The 23,769-nt window shown below is 36.2% G+C and overlaps 1 protein-coding gene across 1 annotated transcript; it reads left to right on the forward strand.

The window, feature by feature from the left end:
- Window positions 1-19,646: 19,646 nt before the first annotated feature.
- On the forward strand, window positions 19,647-23,098 carry LOC104088117 (auxin-responsive protein IAA7-like). Its single transcript, XM_009592740.4, has 5 exons — window positions 19,647-20,023; window positions 20,725-20,948; window positions 21,918-22,053; window positions 22,729-22,790; window positions 22,888-23,098. Exons 1-5 carry the CDS (start codon window positions 19,806-19,808, stop codon window positions 22,923-22,925), a joined length of 678 nt encoding a protein of 225 aa, XP_009591035.1. The 5' UTR covers window positions 19,647-19,805; the 3' UTR covers window positions 22,926-23,098.
- The last annotated feature ends 671 nt before the right edge of the window (window positions 23,099-23,769 follow it).

A 23,769-nucleotide genomic window follows, 5' to 3' on the forward strand; every position in this document is an offset into this window, starting at 1 on the left:
TATATGCTAACTTGATTAAAATTAAAGCGTAGTTATTGATGTATAAGTTCCATTAGACTCGACAACATTCTGATAGAAACTTTTTTGTTTTTGGGAAAAAAATACCTTTTTTTTTTTTTTTTTTGCCAAAAGCACTTTTGGCCAAAAATTTAGAAAGAAAAAAGTGCTTCTGAGGAGAAGCAGAAGCAGTTTTTGAGAAGCAAGAAAAAGTAGCATCTTTCCAAATGTACTTTTCTGAGAAGCACTTTTGAGAAAACTACGCTTAGAAATTTTTTTCAAAAGTTTGACCAAACACTAATTACTATTCAAAAGTATTTTTTAAAGTAATTAGCCAAACACAAACTACTTTTCACCCAAAGCACTTTTTGAAAATTACTTTTGAGAAAAACACTTCTCAAAATAAGCTGATTTTAAAAGCTTGGCCAAACACGCTCTTAGAGCTAGAGTAAAAGAAATGTTATTAAGTTTAGTTAACACCTTGCACAAATCCGACTTATCATTTATATATATTCCCCTCGTGGGAACCCTTTGATTTAAAAAAAAAAACACACACACACACACACATCTTCCACAAAGGATGGCATATCGGAGTTGATTATTTTGTTCTAACAGACTATATCTTGTGCTCATGAAAATAATTCAAGAGTTCGTCACATAAAATTGAATGAACCACCATCATCAACATAATATTGCCTTGAAAATTATACAACTGCTCTGCAGCTAGGCTTGCATGTTCTGCAAACTCATCCGCTGCTTGAGAAGCAGAGGTAGCATCCTTAAATTTCATGTTCCAATTCTGCTTGCCAACAGAAAAATTACCATCTCCAGGAAATGCTTGCCTATGTTCCAACCTTTCATCCTTGAAACCTAAGTGGCACGAACCACTATCATCAACACAATATTGCCTTGAAAGTTCTACAACATCTCTGGCAGCTAGGCTTGCATGTTCTGCAAACTCAGCCGCTACTTGAGCAGTAGAGGTAGCATCCTTAAATTTCATGTTCCAATCTTACCTGCCAACAGAAGAATTACCATTACCATCTCCAGGAAATGATTGCCCATGTTCCAACTTTTCATCCTTGAAACCTAAGTGGCATAAACCACCATCATCAACACAATATTGCCTTGAAAGTTCTCCAACAGCTCCGACAGCTAGGCTTGCATGTTCTGCAAACTCAGCCACTACTTGAGCAGTAGAGGTAGTATCCTTAAATTTCATGTTCCAATTCTACCTGCTAATAGAAAAATTACCATTACCATCTCCAAGAAATGCTTGCCTATGTTCCAACCTTTCATCCTTGAAACCTAAGTGGCATGAACCACCATCATCAACACAATATTGCCTTGAAAGTTCTACAACATCTTTGGCTGCTAGGCTTGTATGTTCTGCAAACTTAGCCGCTTCATGAGCAGTAGAGGTAGCATCCTTAAATTTCATGTTCCAATTCCACCTGCCAACAGAAAAATTACCATTACCATCTCCAGGAAATGATTGCCCATGTTCCAACCTTTCATCATTGAAACCTAAGTGGCATAAACAACCATCATCAACACAATATTGCCTTGAAAGTTCTCCAACAGCTCCGGCAGCTAGGCTTGCATGTTGTGCAAACTCAGCCGCTGCTTGAGCAGCAGAGGTAGCATCCTTAAATTTCATGTTCCAATTCTGCCTGCCAACAGAAACATTACCATCACCATCTCAAGGAAATGATTGCCCGTGTTCCAACCTTTCATCCTTGTAACCAAAGTGGCATAAACCACCATCATCAACACAATATTGCCTTGAAAGTTCTACAACATCTCTGGCAGCTAGGCTTGCATGATCTGCAAACTCAGCCGCTGCCTGTGCATCAGAGGTAGCATCCTTAAATTTCATGTTCCAATTTTTCCTGCCAACAGAAACATTACCATCTCCAGGAAATGATTGCCCATGTTCCAACCTTTCATCATTGAAACCTAAGTAGCTTGAACCACCATCATCAACACAATATTGCCTTCAAAGTTCTACAACAGCTCTGGCAGCTAGGCTTGCTTGTTCTGCAAACTCAGCCGCTGCTTGAGCAGCAAAGGTAGCATCCTTAAATTTCATGTTCCAATTCTGCCTGCCAACAGAAAAATTACCATCTCCTGGAAATGATTGCCCATGTTCCAACCTTTCATCCTTGAAACATAAGTGGCATGAACCACCATCATCAACACAATATTGCCTTGAAAGTTCTACAATAGCTCTGGCAGCTAGGCTTGCATGTTCTGCAAACTCAGCCGCTGCTTGAGCATGAAAGGTAGCATCCTTAAATTTCATGTTCCAATTCTGCCTGCCAATAGAAAAATTACTATTACCATCTCCAGGAAATGATTGCCCATGTTCAACCTTTCATCCTTGAAACCTAAGTGGTATGAACCACCATCATCAGCACAATATTGCCTTGAAAGTTCTACAACAGCTCAGGCAGCTAGGCGTGCATGTTCTGCAAACTCAGCCGCTGCTTGAGTAGCAGAGGTAGCATCCTTAAATTTCATGTTCCAATTCTTCCTGCCAACAGAAACATTACCATCACCATCTCCAGGAAATGATTGCCCATGTTCCAACCTTTCATCCTTGAAACCTAAGTGGCATGAACCACCATCATAGACACAATATTGCCTTGAAAGTTCTACAAGAGCTCTGGCAGCTAGACTTGCATGTTCTGCAAACTCAGCCGCTACTTGAGCAGCAGAGGTAGCATCCTTAAATTTCATGTTCCAATTCTGCCTGCCAATAGAAAAATTACCATTACCATCTCCAAAAAATGATTTCCCATGTTCCAACCTTTCATCCTTGAAACCTAAGTGGCATGAACCACCATCATCAACACAATATTGCCTTGAAAGTTCTACAACAACTCTAGTAGCTAGGCTTGCATGTTCTGCAAACTCAGTTGCTACTTGAGCAGCAGAGGTAGCATCCTTAAATTTCATGTTCCACTTCTACCTGCCAACAGAAAAATTACCATTACCATCTCCAGGAAATGATTGCCCATGTTCCAACCTTTCATCCTTGAAACCTAAGTGGCATGAACCACCATCATCAACACCATATTGCCATGAAAGTTCTACAACAGCTATGGCAACTAGGTTTGCATGTTCTGCAAACTCAGCCGCTGCTTGAGTAGCAGAGGTAGCATCCTTAAATTTCATGTTCCAATTCTGCCTGCCAATAGAAAAATTACGATTATCAACACAAGGAAATGATTGCCCATGTTCCAACCTTTCATCCTTGAAACCTAAGTGGCATGAACCACCATCATTAACACAGTATTGCCTTGAAAGTTCTACAGCAGCTCTGGCAGCTAGGCTTGCATGTTCTGCAAACTCATATGCTGCTTGAGCAGCAGAGGTAGTATCCTTAAATTTCATGTTGCAATTCTGCTTGCCAACAGAAAAATTACCATCTCAAGGAAATGCTTGCCCATGTTCCAACCTTTCATCCTTGAAACCTAAGTGGTATGAACCACCATCATCAACATAATATTGCCTTGAAAGTTCTCCAACAGCTTCGACAACTAGGCTTGCATGTTCTGCAAACTCATCCGCTGCTTGTGCAGCAGAGGTAGCATCCTTAACTTTTTTGTTCCAATTCTTCCTGCCAACAGAAACATTACCATCTCCAGGAAATGATTGCCCATGTTCCAACCTTTCATCCTTGAAACCTAAGTGGCATGAACCACCATCATCAACATAATATTGCCTTGAAAATTATACAACATCTCTGGCAGCTAGGCTTGCATGTTCTGCAAACTCATCCGCTGCTTGAGAAGCAGAGGTAGCATCCTTAAATTTCATGTTCCAATTCTGCTTGCCAACAGAAAAATTACCATCTCCAGGAAATGCTTGCCTATGTTCCAACCTTTCATCCTTGAAACCTAAGTGGCATGAACCACTATCATCAACACAATATTGCCTTGAAAGTTCTACAACATCTCTGACAGCTAGGCTTGCATGTTCTGCAAACTCAGCCGCTACTTGAGCAGTAGAGGTAGCATCCTTAAATTTCATGTTCCAATCTTACCTGCCAACAGAAGAATTACCATTACCATCTCCAGGAAATGATTGCTCATGTTCCAACTTTTCATCCTTGAAACCTAAGTGGCATAAACCACCATCATCAACACAATATTGCCTTGAAAGTTCTCCAACAGCTCCGACAGCTAGGCTTGCATGTTCTGCAAACTCAGCCACTGCTTGAGCAGTAGAGGTAGTATCCTTAAATTTCATGTTCCAATTCTACCTGCCAATAGAAAAATTACCATTACCATCTCCAAGAAATGCTTGCCTATGTTCCAACCTTTCATCCTTGAAACCTAAGTGGCATGAACCACCATCATCAACACAATATTGCCTTGAAAGTTCTACAACATCTCTGGCAGCTAGGCTTGCATGTTCTGCAAACTCAGCCGCTGCTTGAGCAGTAGAGGTAGCATCCTTAAATTTCATGTTCCAATTCTACCTGCCAACAGAAAAATTACCATTACCATCTCCAGGAAATGATTGCCCATGTTCCAACCTTTCATCATTGAAACCTAAGTGGCATAAACCACCATCATCAACACAATATTGCCTTGAAAGTTCTCCAACAGCTTCGACAGCTAGGCTTGTATGTTCTGCAAACTCATCCGCTGCTTGTGCAGCAGAGGTAGCATCCTTAAATTTTATGTTCTAATTCTTCCTGCCAACAGAAACATTACCATCTCCAGGAAATGATTGCCCATGTTCCAATCTTTCATCCTTGAAACCTAAGTGGCATGAACCACCATCATCAACACAATATTGCCTTGAAAGTTCTACAGCAGCTTTGGCAGCTAGGCATGCATGTTCTGCAAACTCAGCCGCTGCTTGAGCAGCAGAGGTAGTATCCTTAAATTTCATGTTCCAATTCTGCCTGCCAACAAAAACATTACCATCACCATCTCCATGAAATGATTGCCCATGTTCCAACCTTTCATCCTTGAAACCTAAGTGGCATGAACCACCATCATCAACACAATATTGCCTTCAAAGTTCTACAACAGCTCTTGCAGCTAGGCTTGCATGTTCTCCAAACTCAGCCGCTGCTTGAGCAGCAATGGTAGCATCCTTAAATTTAATGTTCCAATTCTGCTTGCCAACAGAAAAATTACCATATCCAGGAAATGCTTGCCCATATTCCATCCTTTCATCCTTGAAACCTAAGTAGCATAAACCACCATCATCAACACAATATTGCCTTGAAAGTTCTCCAACAGCTCCGGCAGCTAGGCTTGCATGTTCTGCAAACTCAGCCGCTGCTTGAGCAGCAGAGGTAGCGTCCTTAAATTTTATGTTCCAATTCTGCCTGCCAACAGAAATATTACCATCACCATCTCCAGGAAATGATTGCCCGTGTTCCAACCTTTCATCCTTGTAACCAAAGTGGCATAAACCACCATCATCAACACAATATTGCCTTGAAAGTTCTACAATATCTCTGGCAGCTAGGCTTGCATGTTCTGCAAACTCAGCCGCTGCCTGTGCATCAGAGGTGGCATCCTTAAATTTCATGTTCCAATTATTCCTGCCAACAGAAACATTACCATCTCCAGGAAATGATTGCCCATGTTCCAACCTTTCATCATTGAAACCTAAGTGGCTTGAACCACCATCATCAACACAATATTGCCTTCAAAGTTCTACAACAGCTCTGGCAGCTAGGCTTGCTTGTTCTGCAAACTCAGCCGCTGCTTGAGCAGCAAAGGTAGCATCCTTAAATTTCATGTTCCAATTCTGCCTGCCAACAGAAAAATTACCATCTCCTGGAAATGGTTGCCCATGTTCCAACCTTTCATCCTTGAAACATAAGTGGCATGAACCATCATCATCAACACAATATCGCCTTGAAAGTTCTACAATAGCTCTGGCAGCAAGGCTTGCATATTTTGCAAACTCAGCCGCTGCTTGAGAAACAAAGGTAGCATCCTTAAATTTCATGTTCCAATTCTGCCTGCCAATAGAAAAATTACTATTAACATCTCCAGGAAATGATTGCCCATGTTCAACCTTAGATCCTTGAAACCTAAGTGGTATGAACCACCATCATCAACATAATATTGCCTTGAAAGTTCTACAACAGCTTAGGCTGTTAGGCGTGCATGTTCTGCAAACTCAGCCGCTGCTTGAGCAGAAGAGGTAGCATCCTTAAATTTCATGTACCAATTCTTCCTGCCAACAGAAACATTACCATCACCATCTCCAGGAAATGATTGCCCATGTTCCAACCTTTCATCCTTGAAACCTAAGTGGCATGAACCACCATCATCAACACAATATTGCCTGGAAAGTTCAACAACAGCTCTGGCAGCTAGACTTGCATGTTCTGTAAACTCAGCCGCTACTTGAGCAGCAGAGGTAGCATCCTTAAATTTCATGTTCCAATTCTGCCTGCCAATAGAAAAATTACCATTACCATCTCCAGGAAATGATTACCCATATTCCAACCTTTCATCCTTGAAACCTAAGTGGCATGAACCACCATCATCAACACTATATTACCTTGAAAGTTCTACAACAACTCTAGTAGCTAGGCTTGCATGTTCTGCAAACTCAGTCGCTGCTTGAGCAGCAGAGGTACCATCCTTAAATTTCATGTTCCACTTCTACCTGCCAACAGAAAAATTAACATTACCATCTCCAGGAAATGATTGCCCATGTTCCAACCTTTCATCCTTGAAACCTAAGTGGCATGAACCACCATCATCAACACAATATTGCCATGAAAGTTCTACAACAGCTATGGCAGCTAGGCTTGCATGTTCTGCAAACTCAGGCGCTGCTTGAGTAGCAGAGGTAGCATCCTTAAATTTCATGTTCCAATTCTGCCTGTCAATAGAAAAATTACCATCATCAACACAAGGAAATGATTGCCCATGTTCCAACCTTTCATTCTTGAAACCTAAGTCGCATGAACCACCATCATCAACACAATATTGCCTTGAAAGTTCTATAACAGCTCTGGAAGCTAGGCTTGCATGTTCTGCAAACTCAACCGCTGCTTGACCAGCAGAGGTAGCATCCTTAAATTTTATGTTCCAATTCTGCCTGGCAACAGAAAAGTTACCATTGCCATCTCCAGGAAATGCTTGGCCATTTTCCAACCTTTGATCCTTGAAACCAAAGTGGCATGAACCACCATCATCAACATAGTATTGCCTTGAAAGTTCTCCAACAGCTTTGGCAGCTAGGCTTGCATGTTCTGCAAACTCAGCCGCTGCTTGAGCAACAAAGGTAGCATCCTTAAATTTCATGTTCCAATTCTGCCTGCCAATAGAAAAATTACCATTACCATCTCCAGGAAATGATTGCCCATGTTCCAACCTTTCATCCTTGAAACCTAAGTGGCATGAACCACCTTCATCAACACAATATTGCCTTAAAAGTTCTACAACAGCTCAGGAAGCTAGGCGTGCATGATCTATAAACTCAGCCGCTGCTTGAGCAGCAGAGGTAGCATCCTTAAATTTCATGTTCCAATTCTGCCTGCCAACAGGAACATTACCATCACCATCTCCAGGAAATGATTGCCCATGTTCCAACCTTTCATCCTTGAAACCTAAGTGGCATGAACCACCATCATCAACACAATATTGCCTTTAAAGTTCTACAACAGCTCTGGCAGCTAGGCTTGCATGTTTTGCAAACTCAGCCGCTACTTAAGCAGCAGAGGTAGCATCCTTAAATTTCATGTTCCAATTCTGCCTGCCAATAAAAAAATTACCATTACCATCTCCAAGAAATGATTTCCCACGTTCCAACCTTTCATCCTTGAAACCTAAGTGGCATGATCCACCATCATCAACACAATATTGCCCTGAAAGTTCTACAACAACTCTAGTAGCTAGGCTTTCATGTTCTGCAAACTCAGCCGCTGCTTGAGTAGCAGAGGTACCATCCTTAAATTTCATGTTTCACTTCTACCTGCCAACAAAAAAATTACCATTACCATCTCCAGGAAATGATTGCCTATGTTCCAACCTTTCATCCTTGAAACCTAAGTGGCATGAACCACCACCATCAACACAATATTGCCATGAAAGTTCTACAATAGCTATGGCAGCTAGGCTTGCATGTTCTGCAAACTCAGCTGCTGCTTGAGTAGCAGAGGTAGCATCCTTAAATTTCATGTTCCAATTCTGCCTGCCAATAGAAAAATTACCATCATCAACACAAGGAAATGATTGACCATGTTCCAACCTTTCATCCTTGAAACCTAAGTGGCATGAACCACCATCATCAACACAGTATTTCCTTGAAAGTTCTACAACAGCTCTGGCAGCTAGGCTTGCATGTTCTGCAAACTCATATGCTGCTTGAGCAGCAGAGGTAGTATCCTTAAATTTCATATTGCAATTCTGCTTGCCAACAGAAAAATTATCATCTCCAGGAAATGCTTGCCCCTGTTCCAACCTTTCATCCTTAAAACCTAAGTGCTATGAACCACCATCATCAACACAATATTACCTTGAAAGTTATACAACAGCTCTGTTAGCTAGGCTTGCATGTTCTGCAAACTCATCCGCTGCTTGAGAAGCAGAGGTAGCATCCTTAAATTTCATATTCCAATTCTGCTTGCCAAACGAAGAATTACCATCTCCAGGAATTGATTGCCCATGTTCCAACCTTTCATCCTTGAAACCTAAGTGGCATGAACCACCATCATCAACACAATATTGCCTTGAAAGTTCTACAACAGCTTTGGAAGCTAGGCTTGCATATTCTGCAAACTCAACCGCTGCTTGACCAGCAGAGGTAGCGTCCTAAAATTTTATGTTCCAATTCTGCCTGCCAACAGAAAAGTTACCATTACCATCTCCAGGAAATGCTTGCCCATGTTCCATCCTTTTATCATTGAAACCTAAGTGGCATGAACCACCATCATCAACATAGTATTGCCTTGAAAGTTCTCCAATAGCTCTGGCAGCTAGGCTTGCATGTTCTGCAAACTCAGCCGCTACTTGAGCAACAAAGGTAGCATCCTTAAATTTCATGTTCCAATTCTGCCTGCCAATAGAAAAATTACCATTACCATCTCCAGGAAATGATTGCCCATGTTCCAACCATTCATCCTTGAAACCTAAGTGGCATGAACCACCATCATCAACACAATATTGCCTTGAAATTTCTACAACAGCTCAGGCAGCTAGGCGTGCATGTTCTGCAAACTCAGCCGCTGCTTGAGCAGCAGAGGTAGCATCCTTAAATTTAAAATGTTCCAATTCTGCCTGCCAACAGAAACATTACCATCACCATCTCCAGGAAATGATTGCCCATGTTCCAACCTTTCATCCTTGAAACATAAGTGGCATGAACCACCATAATCAACACAATATTGCCTTGAAAGTTCTACAACAGCTCTGGCAGCTAGACTTGCATGTTCTGCAAACTCAGCCGCTACTTGAGCAGCAGAGGTAGCATCCTTAAATTTCATGTTCCAATTCTGCCTGCCAATAGAAAAATTACCATTACCATCTCCAGGAAATGATTTTCCATGTTCCAACCTTTCATCCTTGAAACCTAAGTGGCATGAACCACCATCATCAACACAATATTGCCTTGAAAGTTCTACAACAGCTCTGGCATCTAGACTTGCATGTTTTGCAAACTCCGCCGCTACTTAAGCAGCAGAGGTAGCATCCTTAAATTTCATGTTCCAATTCTGCCTGCCAATAGAAAAATTACCATTACCATCTCCAAGAAATGATTTTCCATGTTCCAACCTTTTGTCACGACCCAACTGGAGGGTCATGACTAGATCCGGGCCATACTTGCCGAGCACCAACGTACATTTTATCTAACCTTCCTTATTATTTTTAAGGGCCGACAAGATCAATATAAATAGTAGACATGAAAATAAGACCACCTTAGAAACTTGTAATTTTTTAAATATGCTATAATAGTTGTGTAATTATAAATGATTCTCATTAATAATAAAATGAGAAATTTAAAATAAATTATTTTAAAATATAAAAGTATGTCATTCTTTAAGAAACAAAACACATAAAATGAAAGAGAGAGTATTGGTAGTTCAAGCTGATGGTAAATAAAAAAGTTAGTGTGTTTATATAGATTGATCTTATCCACAATTACTAAATTAACTATTTATAACACTAGAGTCACAAAACTATTTTTCAAAATAATAAAAATACAAAACTAATTATTAGTAACATTGAAGCCACAAAACTAGTTTTGTAATAGTAAAATCATTACACTAGTTGTTAGTTGCCTAAAAACACAAATTATTAAAAAGTCAATTATTTATTTATATAGTAAGTATTTTCTTGTATGATTGGGGTTTTAAATATCTTATTTTTTAAAAAGATTACAAAAAAAGGGTCTTATTTGAGACAGTTAAAATTGTTGGGCTTTTAAGTTTGGTGTAGCTTAAAGAGAGTGAATGAAAAATGGTGGGTAAATAAAATATTTGAGTTTCCTGCTTGGCAAAGAGACATTGTCCATATCGGAGGAAGAAAAGACTTTTGATGGTTATATACAATTGCTCTTCTTCTAACTTTTAAAGAGTTAAGAAGAAGGCAAGTCTCGCGTCGTCGTTGTCGTCGCTCGCTCGGTTCGGCTTCGGCTTCGGATTCGGTCAAATATCGATTGATTGATTAATCTTTTTGGACAAAATTCCTTCCAATTATTTAATTAATTAACGAAAATTCAATCTGGATTAACCCAGGACTCACGACGCGACCCGGTCCGCTATGGCTGTTTCTGAAAGGTTACAAACTTTTCAGAAACAGTGCCAAATAGTCTATAAATATGCCTTAAGGACACACTGTGCATTCAATGGGCTCGATTTATTCTAATATTATTTTTCAAAATTTATTTCATCCAACTGGTTCTACTAACTTTCTGTTTCTGTTTCTATTTCAGAAAGTTTAGTGTTTTTATTATTTATTACAGCAATACAGATTGCCTAACAATCTTAAGAAAATTATTTTATTGTATTCTGTATTCTGTTTGTGGAGATTAAAACCTGTCTGATTTTCTACTCCTTCTGAATTTTACTATTCTGATTCGAAGATATAAAAACTTCATCAGAGTATTGAAATTCAGAAACGATTTGAAGAACATAAAAACTTCATCGTTTTCTGTAAAATAATATATAAAAATTTTGATTTTTTATTTATTAAACATATTATTTATTGTAAAATTACAGTATTATTTACTGTTATATTTTCTGCCATTAATTGAACTCTTCTATTATTGACAGTAAGAAATGAAAATTGATAACAGAAATCCTTCTACAACTATTGCGGCAATGATGATAGCCTCGTCAAGCCGAACTGTTGTTCCACCAGCCGAGAAACTGGGGAAATTTTCCGGAGTCAACTTTAAAGGATGGCAGGAAAGGGTGTTCTTTTGGCTTACCACACTTGGTATGCAGAAAATCACTAGTGAAGAACCTCCAATGCCTGCTGCGGACATGCCGGATAATGAGAAATTCATGATTGTTGAGGCATGAAAACAGGCAGATTTTCTTTGCAAAGGCTATATCTTAAGCGCTTTAGAGGATAACTTGTACAATGTGTACAGTGCGATGAATACTTTGAAAGAATTATGGGACGCATTTGAGAAGAACTACAAGACTAAAGATGCATGCTTGAAGAAGTTCGTGGTTGCCAAGTTTCTAGACTATAAAATCATAGACAACAAAACTGTTGGAACCCAAGTTCAGAAGCTTCAACTTATTTTTTACGACTTTATTGCTGAAGGTATGGTCGTGAATGAAGCATTTCAAGTGGCTGCAATGATTGAAAAATTGCCTCCTTCGTGGAGAGATTTCAAGAACTATCTTAAGCACAAGCGTAAAGAAATAAAGTTGGAAGATCTTGTGATTCGTCTCAAGATTGAGGAAGACAACAAAATAGCCGAGAATAAATCTCGTGAAAATTCAACGATCATGGGAGCTAATATCGTTGGGGAAACTGCTCCAAAAAGTAAGAAGAGAAAGAGGTCTTCTAGACAAACTAAGGAGCAGAACAAAAAGAAATTCATTGGCAATTGCTACAATTATGGAAACGTTAGTCACAAAGCCCCTGATTGTCGTCTCCCAAAAAAGGATAAGAAGAAGGGACATGCCAACATAGTGGAGAAGAATTATGACATTAATGATCTGTGTGCAATGCTTTCGGAATGCAACCTAGTTGGAAATCTGAAGGAGTGGTGGATTGACTCTGGAGCCACTCGACATGTTTGTATTGTCAAAGAAGCATTTGCGACTTACTCTACTACTGGTCCCGAAGAAGAGCTTTTCATGGGAAATACTGCAACAGCCAAGATTGAAGGTTAAGTGAAGATATTCCTGAAGATGACTTCTGGCAAGGTGATATAAAGGTGATATATGAAGATGAGCTTTCCTTTAGACTTAATTCATACTAACATTTGTGATATAAAGTCGACACCGTCTCGAGGTAGAAAAAAGTATTTTATTACTTTTATTGACGATTGCACTCGATATTGTTATGTTTATTTGCTTAATAGTAAGGATGAAGCAATTGAAATATTTAAGCAATACAAGAATGAAGTGGAGAATCAATTAAATAAAAAGATCAAAATGATTAGAAGTGATAGGGGTAGAGAATATGAATCTCCGTTTGCAGAATTATGTTTGGAATATGGAATTATCCATCAAACTACTGCACCTTATACATCTCAATCCAATGGAATTGCGGAAAGAAAAAATCAGGCGTTAAAGGAAATGATGAATTCTTTATTAATAAGTTCCGGATTACCGTAGAGTTTGTGGGGGGAATCTATCCTTACAGCTAACCGAATACCCTATAGAGTACCCCACAACAAAACGCAATCTATTCCATATGAAAAATGGAAAGGAAAAAAATCCAACTTGAAATATTTCAAAGTGTGGGGGTGTCTAGCAAAGGTACAAGTTCCTTTACCTAAAAGGGTTAAAATCGGACCAAAAACTGTAGATTGCGTTTTCATTGGATATGCTACAAACAGTAAAGCATGTCGGTTTTTGGTTCATAAATTCGATAATCCCGAAATTCATGTTAATACGGTAATGGAATCAGATAATGATGAATTCTTTGAAAGCATCTATCCGTATAAAACTGAATGCGAGACGTTAAATGAAAGACCTAAACGACCTTGGGAAGAACCAAAGGAAAATACTCCAAGTGTAGAAGATCCAAGGCGTAGCAAACGTCAAAGAACATCTACTTCCTTTGGACTAGATTTTGTGACATTCTTGCTTGAAAATGAGCCTAAAACTTTTAAAGCAGCTATGTCATCTTCTGATTCAGCATTTTGGAAATACGCAGTCATTAGTGAGATTCAATCAATTTTGGATAACCATACATATGAATTCGTTGATTTTCCTCTGAGAAATAAGCCTTTAGGTTCGAAATGGATCTTTAAACGGAAAATGAAGGTTGATGGCACTATTGACAAATATAAGGCAAGACTTGTTGTCAAATGTTATAGACAAAAGGAAGGCCTTGATTACTTTGACACTTACTCTCCAGTAACGAGGATAACATCTATTAGGGTGTTAGTGGCACTAGCAGCCGTGTATGGTCTTGAAATCCATCAAATGGATGTTAAAACAGCTTTCTTAAATAGAGAATTGGAGGAAGAGATTTACATGGAACAACCTGAGGGTTTTGTGGTTCCTCATAAAGAAAAGAAAGTGTGCAAACTTGTTAAGTCACTTTATGGACTTAAACAAGCACCCAAACAATGGCATGCTAAATTTGACCAAACAATATTGGCAAATGGGTTTAAAATCAACGACTATGACAAATGTATTTACATTAAAAACACTCCAAGTCATGAAGTTATTATTTGTTTATATGTTGATGACATGTTGATAATGAGCAAAAATATGACAAATATAAATGCTACTAAGCGCATGTTGGCTAGCAAATTCGACATGAAAGACTTAGGAGTTGCTGATGTGATCTTAGGAATCAGAATTTCCAAGACTCCACAAGGTCTAGCATTATCACAGTCTCACTACATTGAAAAGGTACTTGACAAGTTCAAATATTTGGATTTCAAAATTTTCAAGATTCCAATTGACGTGAGTTATGCACTTCAAAAGAATAAATATGAAAGTGACTCACAAGTGGACTATGCAAGAGTATTGGAAAGTTTGATGTATATCATGAATTGTACACGATCAGATATAACATGTGCTACTATCAAACTGAGTTGATTTACAAGTAATCTCAATCAAATACATTGAATGGAAATGAAACGAGTTTTGGGGTATCTGAAACATACCCAAAATTACGCTTTACATTATAACAAATATCCCTCCGTGATCGAGGGATATAACGATGCAAATTGGATCACCGAATCATCTGAAGTTAAATCCACGAGTGGATATGTTTACACAATTGGGGGTGGAGCAGTATCTTAGAAATCATCCAAACAAACGTGCATCGCCCGTTCTATAATGGAATCTGAATTCATAGCTTTAGATAAGGCAGGTGAAGAAGCTGAATGGCTTCGAAGTTTTTTGGAAGATATTCCATTTTGGACCAAACCTCTTTCACCAATATGTATACATTGTGATATTCAAGTGGCAATAAGCAGGGCAGGAAGCGTTATGTATATCGAAAAATCTCATCATATATGACAGAGACACAATACCGTTAAATAACTACTCTCTAGTGGTGTTATCACGATTGACTGCATAAAATCAAGAGATAACGTGTCAAATCCACTTACAAAAGGCCTATCTAGAGAGGCAGTTGAAAGATCATCAAAGGGAATGGGGTTAAGGCCTAGGACAAGTCATCATAGCGGTAACTCTACCTAGTAGACTGGAGATCCCAAGAGCTAGGTTCAAAGAAATCAAACAAAGTTATGAATGACAGTTCAACATTATCAAATAACTCAACCCATTCTCGCGATAAAGACAATGTTCAGAAATCGAGGTAAAACATTAAGGTTTTTTGATGAGTCAATAAAGCTTAAAGCTTTTTAATGATTTGCTAAGTCTGGCAGGATATGACCAGATATTGTGTCTATGGGATTACACGTTTAGAAATCACCTATATGAGTGTGAAGTGTAAGCCGCTTCAAGAGGAATAAAAGTAAAGGCCCATTCTCTAAGCACTCATGAAACCAGGCAGTGTTCATGGCTGAAACGAACACAACCGTGAGAACCATAGAGGGTTAAGGGTTAGTTGTGTGACTTATATTGTCTAGGTATATAATAAAGCTCGACGGTTCAAAGATTTCAAATCTACCGATTGACCGAGTATATCCGATAGAAGTTCACTACGGAAAGTTCAAAGGGAAACCTACTTATCGAGATGTAATTAATTATTCCATGTAAAACACACACGCGTCTATGCATTCTTTTATTTTATAGCTATTCTCCATTCATGTGGGGGATTGTTGGGCTTTGAAGCTTGGTGTAGCTTAAAGAGGGTAAATGGAAAATGGAGAAAAAATAAAATATTTGAGTTTCCCTCCTTGGCAAATGGACTTTGTCCCATATTGGAGGAAGAAAATATTTTTGATAGGTATATATACAATTACTCTTCTTCTAGTCCTAAAGAGTTAAGAAGAAGGCAAGCCTCGCGTCGTCGCTCGCTTGCTCGCTCGGTTCATCTTCGGCTTCGGACAAAGATTGATCGATTAATCTTTTTGGACAAAATTTCTTTCAATTATTTAATTAATTAATTTAATTAATTAACGAAAATTCAATCCGGATTAACCCAGGACCCCTGACGCGACCCAGTCCGGTCTGTTTTCTTTTCCGGATTATTTTAAATTCGTTTTCTGTTTTCCCGCAATATTTCTGTTGAAATATTTTCACCTATTCCAATAGCTATGGCTGTTTCTGAAAGGTTGCAAACCTTTTCAGAAACAGTGCCAAATAGTATATAAATATGTCTTGAATCCTAGAATCTTTACTTACTAAATTTTCTGATTATCTTCTTCTTCTTCTGCACAATATTTTTCCAGTGTGTTTTACGACCATTGAGTGGTTCGAAGTTCACCCCCGTTTTTAGTGCCAATACACTGGTGAGTTGAATTGTTCTATCGTGGGATGATAATATTCCAGCACTTCGGATACTTTAGGGGAATAATTTCCTTAAGGACACACTGTGCATTCAGTGAGCTCGATTTATTTCGATATTATTTTTCTGAATTTATTTCGTCAAACTGGTTCTACTAACTTTCTGTTTCTGTTTCTGTTTTTATTTCTATTTCCGAAAGTTTAATATTTTATATTATTTATTACAGCAATACAGATTGTCTAACAAAAAGTTATAAGTAATACAAACAAGAATTTAACGTAAATCCCAACTGAATCTCTTGATATGCTACTCAATACATTGCTCCTCTGATATGGGAAATTTTGAGCATCTTAAAGGAGCAGAATATAATACATTAGAGTCAAAAGGTGTTTAAAACTGCACTAATACAATATTATTGTAATTATTAAGAATTAAACAACTTTGGGGTGGTGGCGCAGTTGGCTTGCGCGTAGGTCTCATAGCTTAAGAGTAATCTTGAGGTCTAAAGTTCGAGCCTCTTTCACCCCATTATTCTTTTTATGATGCTTCTTTTTATGGTAGGCTTTGTACATCATACCCTTTTTGTGCGACTCTTTCTCGGATACTACGTGAATGTGAGTTATTTTTTTGCACCGGATTGCTATTTTTTAACTTAAGTTGTGTACATCACACCTTATGAGGTGTGACACTTTTCCGGATCCTGCGATTCTTTTTATGGTAGGCTTTCTACACCACATCCTTCAGGTATAACACTTTTCCGGGGATACGTGCACCAGACTGTTGTTTTTTAAAGTAAGTTGTCTACATCACATCTTATGGGTGCCGCCCTTTTATTTTTAGCAGTTAAGTTAAGGCTGTTCCGAGTTTAAAGTTTATTAAATAACTGCTGCTTCATTTTCCACTGAAAAATCCTCCAAATATCAGAATTTAGAGTTTTAGACTTCTTTTCCAGTCATATACGTAGTTCATAATGTGAAATGAAATAAAATGAGGTTGGCTTTTCTTCACGAGATGTCATTATTCATTGGTCAATTAGGAACTACATGCAATCATGTTGATATGCGGTGGGGTGTGTGTGTGTGAGAGAGAGAAAGCTGGAAGAGAGAGAGAGAGATTTTGCAAGCTGCAAAATCAATTATAAAGATATGGAAAACAGAAAATTGAAATTTTAGTTTAGTGCAAATAAATCCGTGCAATGCAAGAATCATTCATTCATGTGTACATATGCATGATTGAATAGAAGAAGGGCTGCAACTTCGCAGAAGAATCTCACATCCCCCTTACCCCCTACCCCATAATCCATTAAAAATTTAAATTTACATACAGCGGCTGCGAGTCCTGAGAATAAAATACTTCCAATAGGGAGCGTTTTTTCCCTTTAATGTACCCCATGCGACGCGAATCTGAAATTATTATGGTGCCGGTGGATTTCGAACGCCAAATGGTTACATAAAGAACTCTTAATACTCCATTTGTTCTCTTTTACTAGTCCATTATACTAAAAATAATTTTTTTTACTTGTTTATTTTAGTAATTAAATCAAGAGGGATATATTATTTTATTTCAATATTACCCTTAGTATTAAGTACCCATACTTTTCAAATTTGTTGGAAGAGTTACAATACTAATAACCAATTAACAAGGATAATTTAATAAAATAAATCCTTAATATGTAATTTCTTAAGAGCGTGTCAAGTTAAGAGAGAACTAGTACAAAAGAATAGTGGGAGTAATAATTTCAATACTAATTAATACACAATATAATGTTTAGCTTTAGCATGCCTTGGTAGAGCAAGTTGCAGTATTACGTTGGAAAATAATATTATATAACCGCTTTTAAAATAATAGTCGAAAATATGTATATTTTTTGTATATTATATATATATATATATATATATATATATATATATATATATTCTGTATGTTATATATAAAAATTATACAAATTTTATATACGTTTTTGACTATCGAATGTAAATAGTTTTTGTCGCCGGGGCTAAAAGTAAAAAAAAAACTCAATTATGTTTCCTCCAACATCTAACCGGCCCCATTAATGGTGAAGGGAGAGAGAGAGAGGGGGGGAAATTGCAGATTATTACGAAGGGAAGAGGTGGACAGAATGCCACATCTGTCTCAAGGTAATGAAATCTCTTGGTTTCTCATTATTTAATTTTTATATATTTTAGGAGTTGACCTCCAACCCCCCCCCCCCACGCCCAAATATCTATGTTTTCACCTCTCTGATATTGTCTCGCTTGTGTCTAGAGTAACATGCACTTTATTTTTTTGATTTTAGGAAATGTAGTGGGAAAATAAATTAACTAGAAGGGAAAGATTCTTTTTATATTTTTGGTTAAATTGGAAATATAACAGAGAGTAAGATTAAGCTGCTTTTGCTAATGCGAATGACAAAATTAATCATTGCATCATGACATAATAGATGTAGTTTATTTTCATTTACTACAATCTTGATGTGCAAAATAAAAACTTCAATTTTGCCTTCTAATTGATATAATTATGAAAAAGTGAAGATTCTATATTGACAATATATATAAATTAAATTCTTATAAATTTAAATAGTAAGCTCAAGAAGTATATATCATGCAATGTAAGAAAAAATTACCGCATAAGACATTTGATCTATAGTGAATTTACGGAGATATAATAATAGAATTCTCTTTTATCTCGTAGGAAATTTAAAAAATTCAAAATTTAAGGCTGATGATTGCAATAGCAAGATGAAAACACATGAATATAGTTGCTAGTGACAATACATAATAAGTCAATATTTACATGAATTAATGGAACTATCAATTAATATACTTGAAAGATAAAATACAATCTATCTTTTCTTTTAATATAGTTTGGTGACTATATTATATATTTAGAAGCTGATCGATCATTGCTCTCTTTATTGGACCAATATTCAATTCAATCCCATTTGCTAGTGAATAATTAGTACTTTCTCCTAAATAATACATATTATTCATGATTATTGTTCATTAAGTGTGTCATTATATTGGGAAGGAAAGTAAAGCTTATCTAAATTATTCCAGGACTTTGATGATTGCAATGGCAAAATAAAAATAATAAAAATAAAAAACCTGGATCAAGTTGCTAGTGACAATACATAATAAGTCAAATTTTACATGAATTAATGGAACTATCATAATATTTGAAATAGAAAATACAATTCTATATTGCAATATTATGATCGATCATTGCTCTTTATTGGACCACTATTCAATTCAATCACATTTGTTACCTTAATCATGGCATTCCCCATCCAAGTCTTTTTTTCCCAACAAAAAGAAAATAAAATATTATAAAAATAATAACCATCCACTTGATCATAAGTTAAAAAACCCAAGAAATGATATAGACAAATCATTAGGGTATCATAATATAATATTTTTACATATCCCCCACAAAAGCTAAAGCCAGACCTTTTTTTCTAGAAAAATTTGTTTTAGTTATTTTAGTAACATGGCCTTTGATCCCTAGAAGATCAACATACCATGTATCTCCACGTGTCAGCAGACAATTCATTGGAATTTGATAGCCATATTGAAACCATTTGGTATATATGCACATGAAACCATATACTTTGCTCCCCTTATTTTTGTTACTACATTACTATATTATTGCATTTTGCAACATTGTCCTTTTCTCTCTCTCTTTCTCTCTCTAATATTTTGCAAAGTTGTCATTTTGTTAACAAGAAGTGGAAGAAAAGGAAGAAGAGATAATTTCATGGATCTCAAAGAAACTGAGCTGTGTTTGGGGTTGCCTGGTGGTGGAGAAAGAGATAAAATCAAAGGGAAAAGAGGGTTTTCTGAAACTGTTGATCTGAAACTCAACTTTCAAACCAATGATTCTTCTTCTGCTATGGATCTCAAGGAGAAGATCAAGACTCCTACTACCAAAGAAATTGCTAATTGTAACAAGGATTCAGTCAAGCCACCTGCCAAGTAAGTCTCTCTTTTTCTTTTCGAGAGTTAGCCGCACACGATTTCTTGAAACGATGTCTATCCGAAACAACCTCTCTGCCTTAACAAGGTAGATGTAAGGTCTGCGTACACACAACTCTCTCCATACTCCATTTATGAGATTGCATGAGTATGTTAATTGTTGTCGTTTTTGTGGTGGTGCACGATTAATTAAAGAGCCTCATCTATAAACTCTTGTTCACTTAAATACCAGGCTTTTTCCAATTCTTTTCTTTCATTTTTCACGATTTTTAACATTGTCTCCTTTACGGTGGTACATTGAGGAATATTCAGAAATGCATTTTCCGTCACATACTTTAATTTTCACTTCAAACAAGTTTCAACTATGGGTTTCTAGCTCCAGTGTTAGTTAATGAGAATTACTATTATATACCTTGACTAGAGAGAATTTAATTACTAAAAAGAAATAGTAAAAATTTAGCCATTTTTTCTCCATATATTAATACTAGTGTGTATAGAAAAATCTTTTTTTTTGTTGGAAGAAAAGAAAACGAAATGGTTTGACTATATGACGTATATACAGTTGTGTTTTTATCATATGAGCAGTTCTAACTAAAACAGAAGTTGATATAATCCCTTTTCTTTTATTTCCTAAAACTAAGGTGTAATTTTTATACAATTAATTTCTCAAAAAATGTTTCGAATTTTTGGTATTATTGCAGGGCACAAGTGGTGGGTTGGCCACCAGTTAGATCTTTCAGAAAGAATGTAATGGCTCAGAAAAACAACACTGAAGAAACTGAAAAGAGTAGTGCAACTGCTGTTGCATTTGTGAAGGTTTGCATGGATGGTGCACCTTACCTACGTAAGGTAGATTTGAAGATGTACAAAAGTTACCAACAACTTTCTGATGCTTTGGCCAAGATGTTTAGCTCTTTTACTATGGGTAAGTACATCACGATTTTCTCTTTGAGAATACTTGCCTTGTCTATTCTTCCCCTCGAACTTTTTATTTTTTTACATAGAGATGTTCATGATCCGAGGGGTGTGGTCTAGTGGTCACTGAAGTGAGTGAGAACCATAATATCTCACATTCAAGTTCTAACGGAGACAAAGATCACTAGGTGATTTCTTCTCATCTGTCCAAACAATTAGTGGATAGAGTTACTTGGTACTTGTTGCTGATGGGAGGTGACAAGTATCCTGTAGAATAGATCGAGATGCGCGTAAGCTGACACCAACACTAACGTTATTAAAAAAAAAATGGTTAGACAAGTAGTACACTAACACCAACCATATACATAGTTTAATTAATTTGCCATAATTTCAAGAATGATTTAGCTTATACACTCTAGAGTCAACAACTTTTAAGTTATCAGTGTGTTTTATAAATTGGTTATATCAAGTTATTTACTTTATTTTTGTATTACGAATTTAGGTTTATCATAGATAGTTATTGCATGTTGTTATAAGAAATCTTCACATGATGATATGAAGCTTTACATTGTCAGTACATACTCGTTATCAACCTGAATATTATTACTCCACATGAAATCAACTACTTTATTCTTCAACTAATTAATAGCATGTGTACAGGTTTATACATGAGATATTAAAATTTTCAAGATAAGTTTTGTTATAATTTAAGGATAAGGAGTATAATAGAGAAAAGAACACCGCACATTCTTTTGTTTTATGTCCATTTGCTTAGCTACAAGTTAATTAATATTTTTCTGAGAATAAAATCTTGAAAACATGACAGTAAGAACAGATAAATCTCAGAATCATGTTCATAAGAGTTGATACAGCCTAGCTTTTGATTTACATATTGCACAAAATGTTAAAGATTATTCTTTGAGTTTATGAAACTATTATAAATTAATTTCCACTTGTAATTATTATTTTATTGGTACAGGAAATTATGGGGCCCAAGGAATGATAGATTTTATGAATGAAAGCAAGCTGATGGATCTTCTCAATAGTTCTGAATATGTACCCACCTATGAAGATAAAGATGGAGACTGGATGCTCGTGGGGGATGTACCTTGGGAGTAAGTCTATAATTATGAAATTTTTCTTCAATAACCCTAATAACAAATTAAAAAAAGAGACATAAACAAGAAAAAAATTATATATTTTTAGCCACTCCAAAAATAATAGCCGAGAATATATATATATATATATATATATATATATATATGTTACACATAATATACATATTTTAAACACTTTTTCGGCTAGCGAATGCGATTATTTTTGGCTGACCAACCAATTTTGCATTTTGCCCAAAAAAAAGCTGAACTATAGGTATGTTTTGTATGCCATAACTTATTTTCTTCCGAAATATATTTTTGTTGTTTGATTGATAAGTGAAAATAATATTTTTAAAAAAGTATATATTAAAGAGAATTATAATAATAATAGCAAATTGGAGAGTATTTTGAAGAAACTTTTGAGTAGTAAAGAAAAATTATTGAGTAATACTTACTATTTAATTGTTAATTTGAAGCACGTAATATGAAGTTAAAAGTTAAAAGAATTATCAGAAAAGTGACTTATATACGTAGGCGAGGGAAGTTTTCCTAATCTTGATGGAAATTTTTTTCCCTTCACTGATCAAAATACTGGAAACTAACTTTCTCGCGAAAAATATTTTCCTGAAAAATAACTTTCATTATATCAAAAACACTGTGAATAACTTTCTTTATTTCTTAAATATCTTTCAGGATGTTTGTTGATTCATGCAAGCGTTTACGCATAATGAAAGGATCAGAAGCTATTGGACTTGGTATTTTCCTTTTAAAATATTTTTATTTTGAGTTTCAAAAATATTATTTTAATTTCTTCATAATACCTAAATCATTTTTTGCTTAATTAAATCTCAGCACCAAGAGCTATGGAGAAATGCAAGCGCAGGATTTGAAAACTCCATAGAAGGCTATAACATTATGTTGAAGAAGCAGCTTTTGTGATTGTTGTTTCCATTTGTCTGTATTTTTATTTGATAGTATATAGTTTTAATTAAACGAAGTGATTTTTAATTTGGACATTTGTAATGGACAAGAAGCAATAAACTTAAAAACCCTCTATTGTGTCTTGGCTTGTTAATTACTTAATTAATGGTTTGCTTTAAAAATATCCTTTCTTTGTTTAGTTGTTGTTCTTGTCCTTGTTGTCATAGTGGTTGTGTGTTTTACTCCTTTTATTAAAATTTCATTTGTTTTTTTTAATTAACCAGATTCTATGTATCATGTAATTCATTTCTTTATTTAATTATTGATCCATATTTGTATGTTTCTGAATATTTATTTCATTGAATTATTATTATGACAAAGTCTATGTCTAGAGGGAACAAAGCCATGTGCATGTTGATGTTTTTTTTTTTCCTTTCCTACCTAATAGTTTAACTGTTTTTGCTCATTTAGTACATTGCCATAATAATCAAATAATTTGTCTGTCTGCTACATGTAGGGATTGAATGAATGAATGGCCTTTAATGTGCTGGAATTGTATAATTGTTTGCTGTATGTTAGTACTTTAATATTCATGGGATCACTACATTATTAATCATATCTTGCTGCTGCTGCTACTACTACTACTAATAACCAGGCAATGATATTTGATACTTTCCATTTGAGAATTTGACCAAGAAATTAAATTGAATTGTATTTTACTACTCCATTATAAAGTAATTAATGTTACTCTGTTTTGTATTTAACTAGTATTCGGTTTGAAGGTGAGCCTGGGACCAATGATAAAGTTGTTTC

Source organism: Nicotiana tomentosiformis, chromosome 9, assembly GCF_000390325.3.
Source record: "Nicotiana tomentosiformis chromosome 9, ASM39032v3, whole genome shotgun sequence".
NCBI classification, from domain to species: Eukaryota; Viridiplantae; Streptophyta; class Magnoliopsida; order Solanales; family Solanaceae; genus Nicotiana; species Nicotiana tomentosiformis.

Coding starts and splice junctions, on each gene's coding strand:
- LOC104088117 (XM_009592740.4), top strand. CDS start 19,806: ATGGATCTCAAAGAAACTGAGCTGTGTTTGGGGTTGCCTGGTGGTGGA. Junction 20,024..20,724: donor TCAGTCAAGCCACCTGCCAA/GTAAGTCTCTCT, acceptor GTATTATTGCAG/GGCACAAGTGGTGGGTTGGC. Junction 22,791..22,887: donor ATCAGAAGCTATTGGACTTG/GTATTTTCCTTT, acceptor ATTAAATCTCAG/CACCAAGAGCTATGGAGAAA.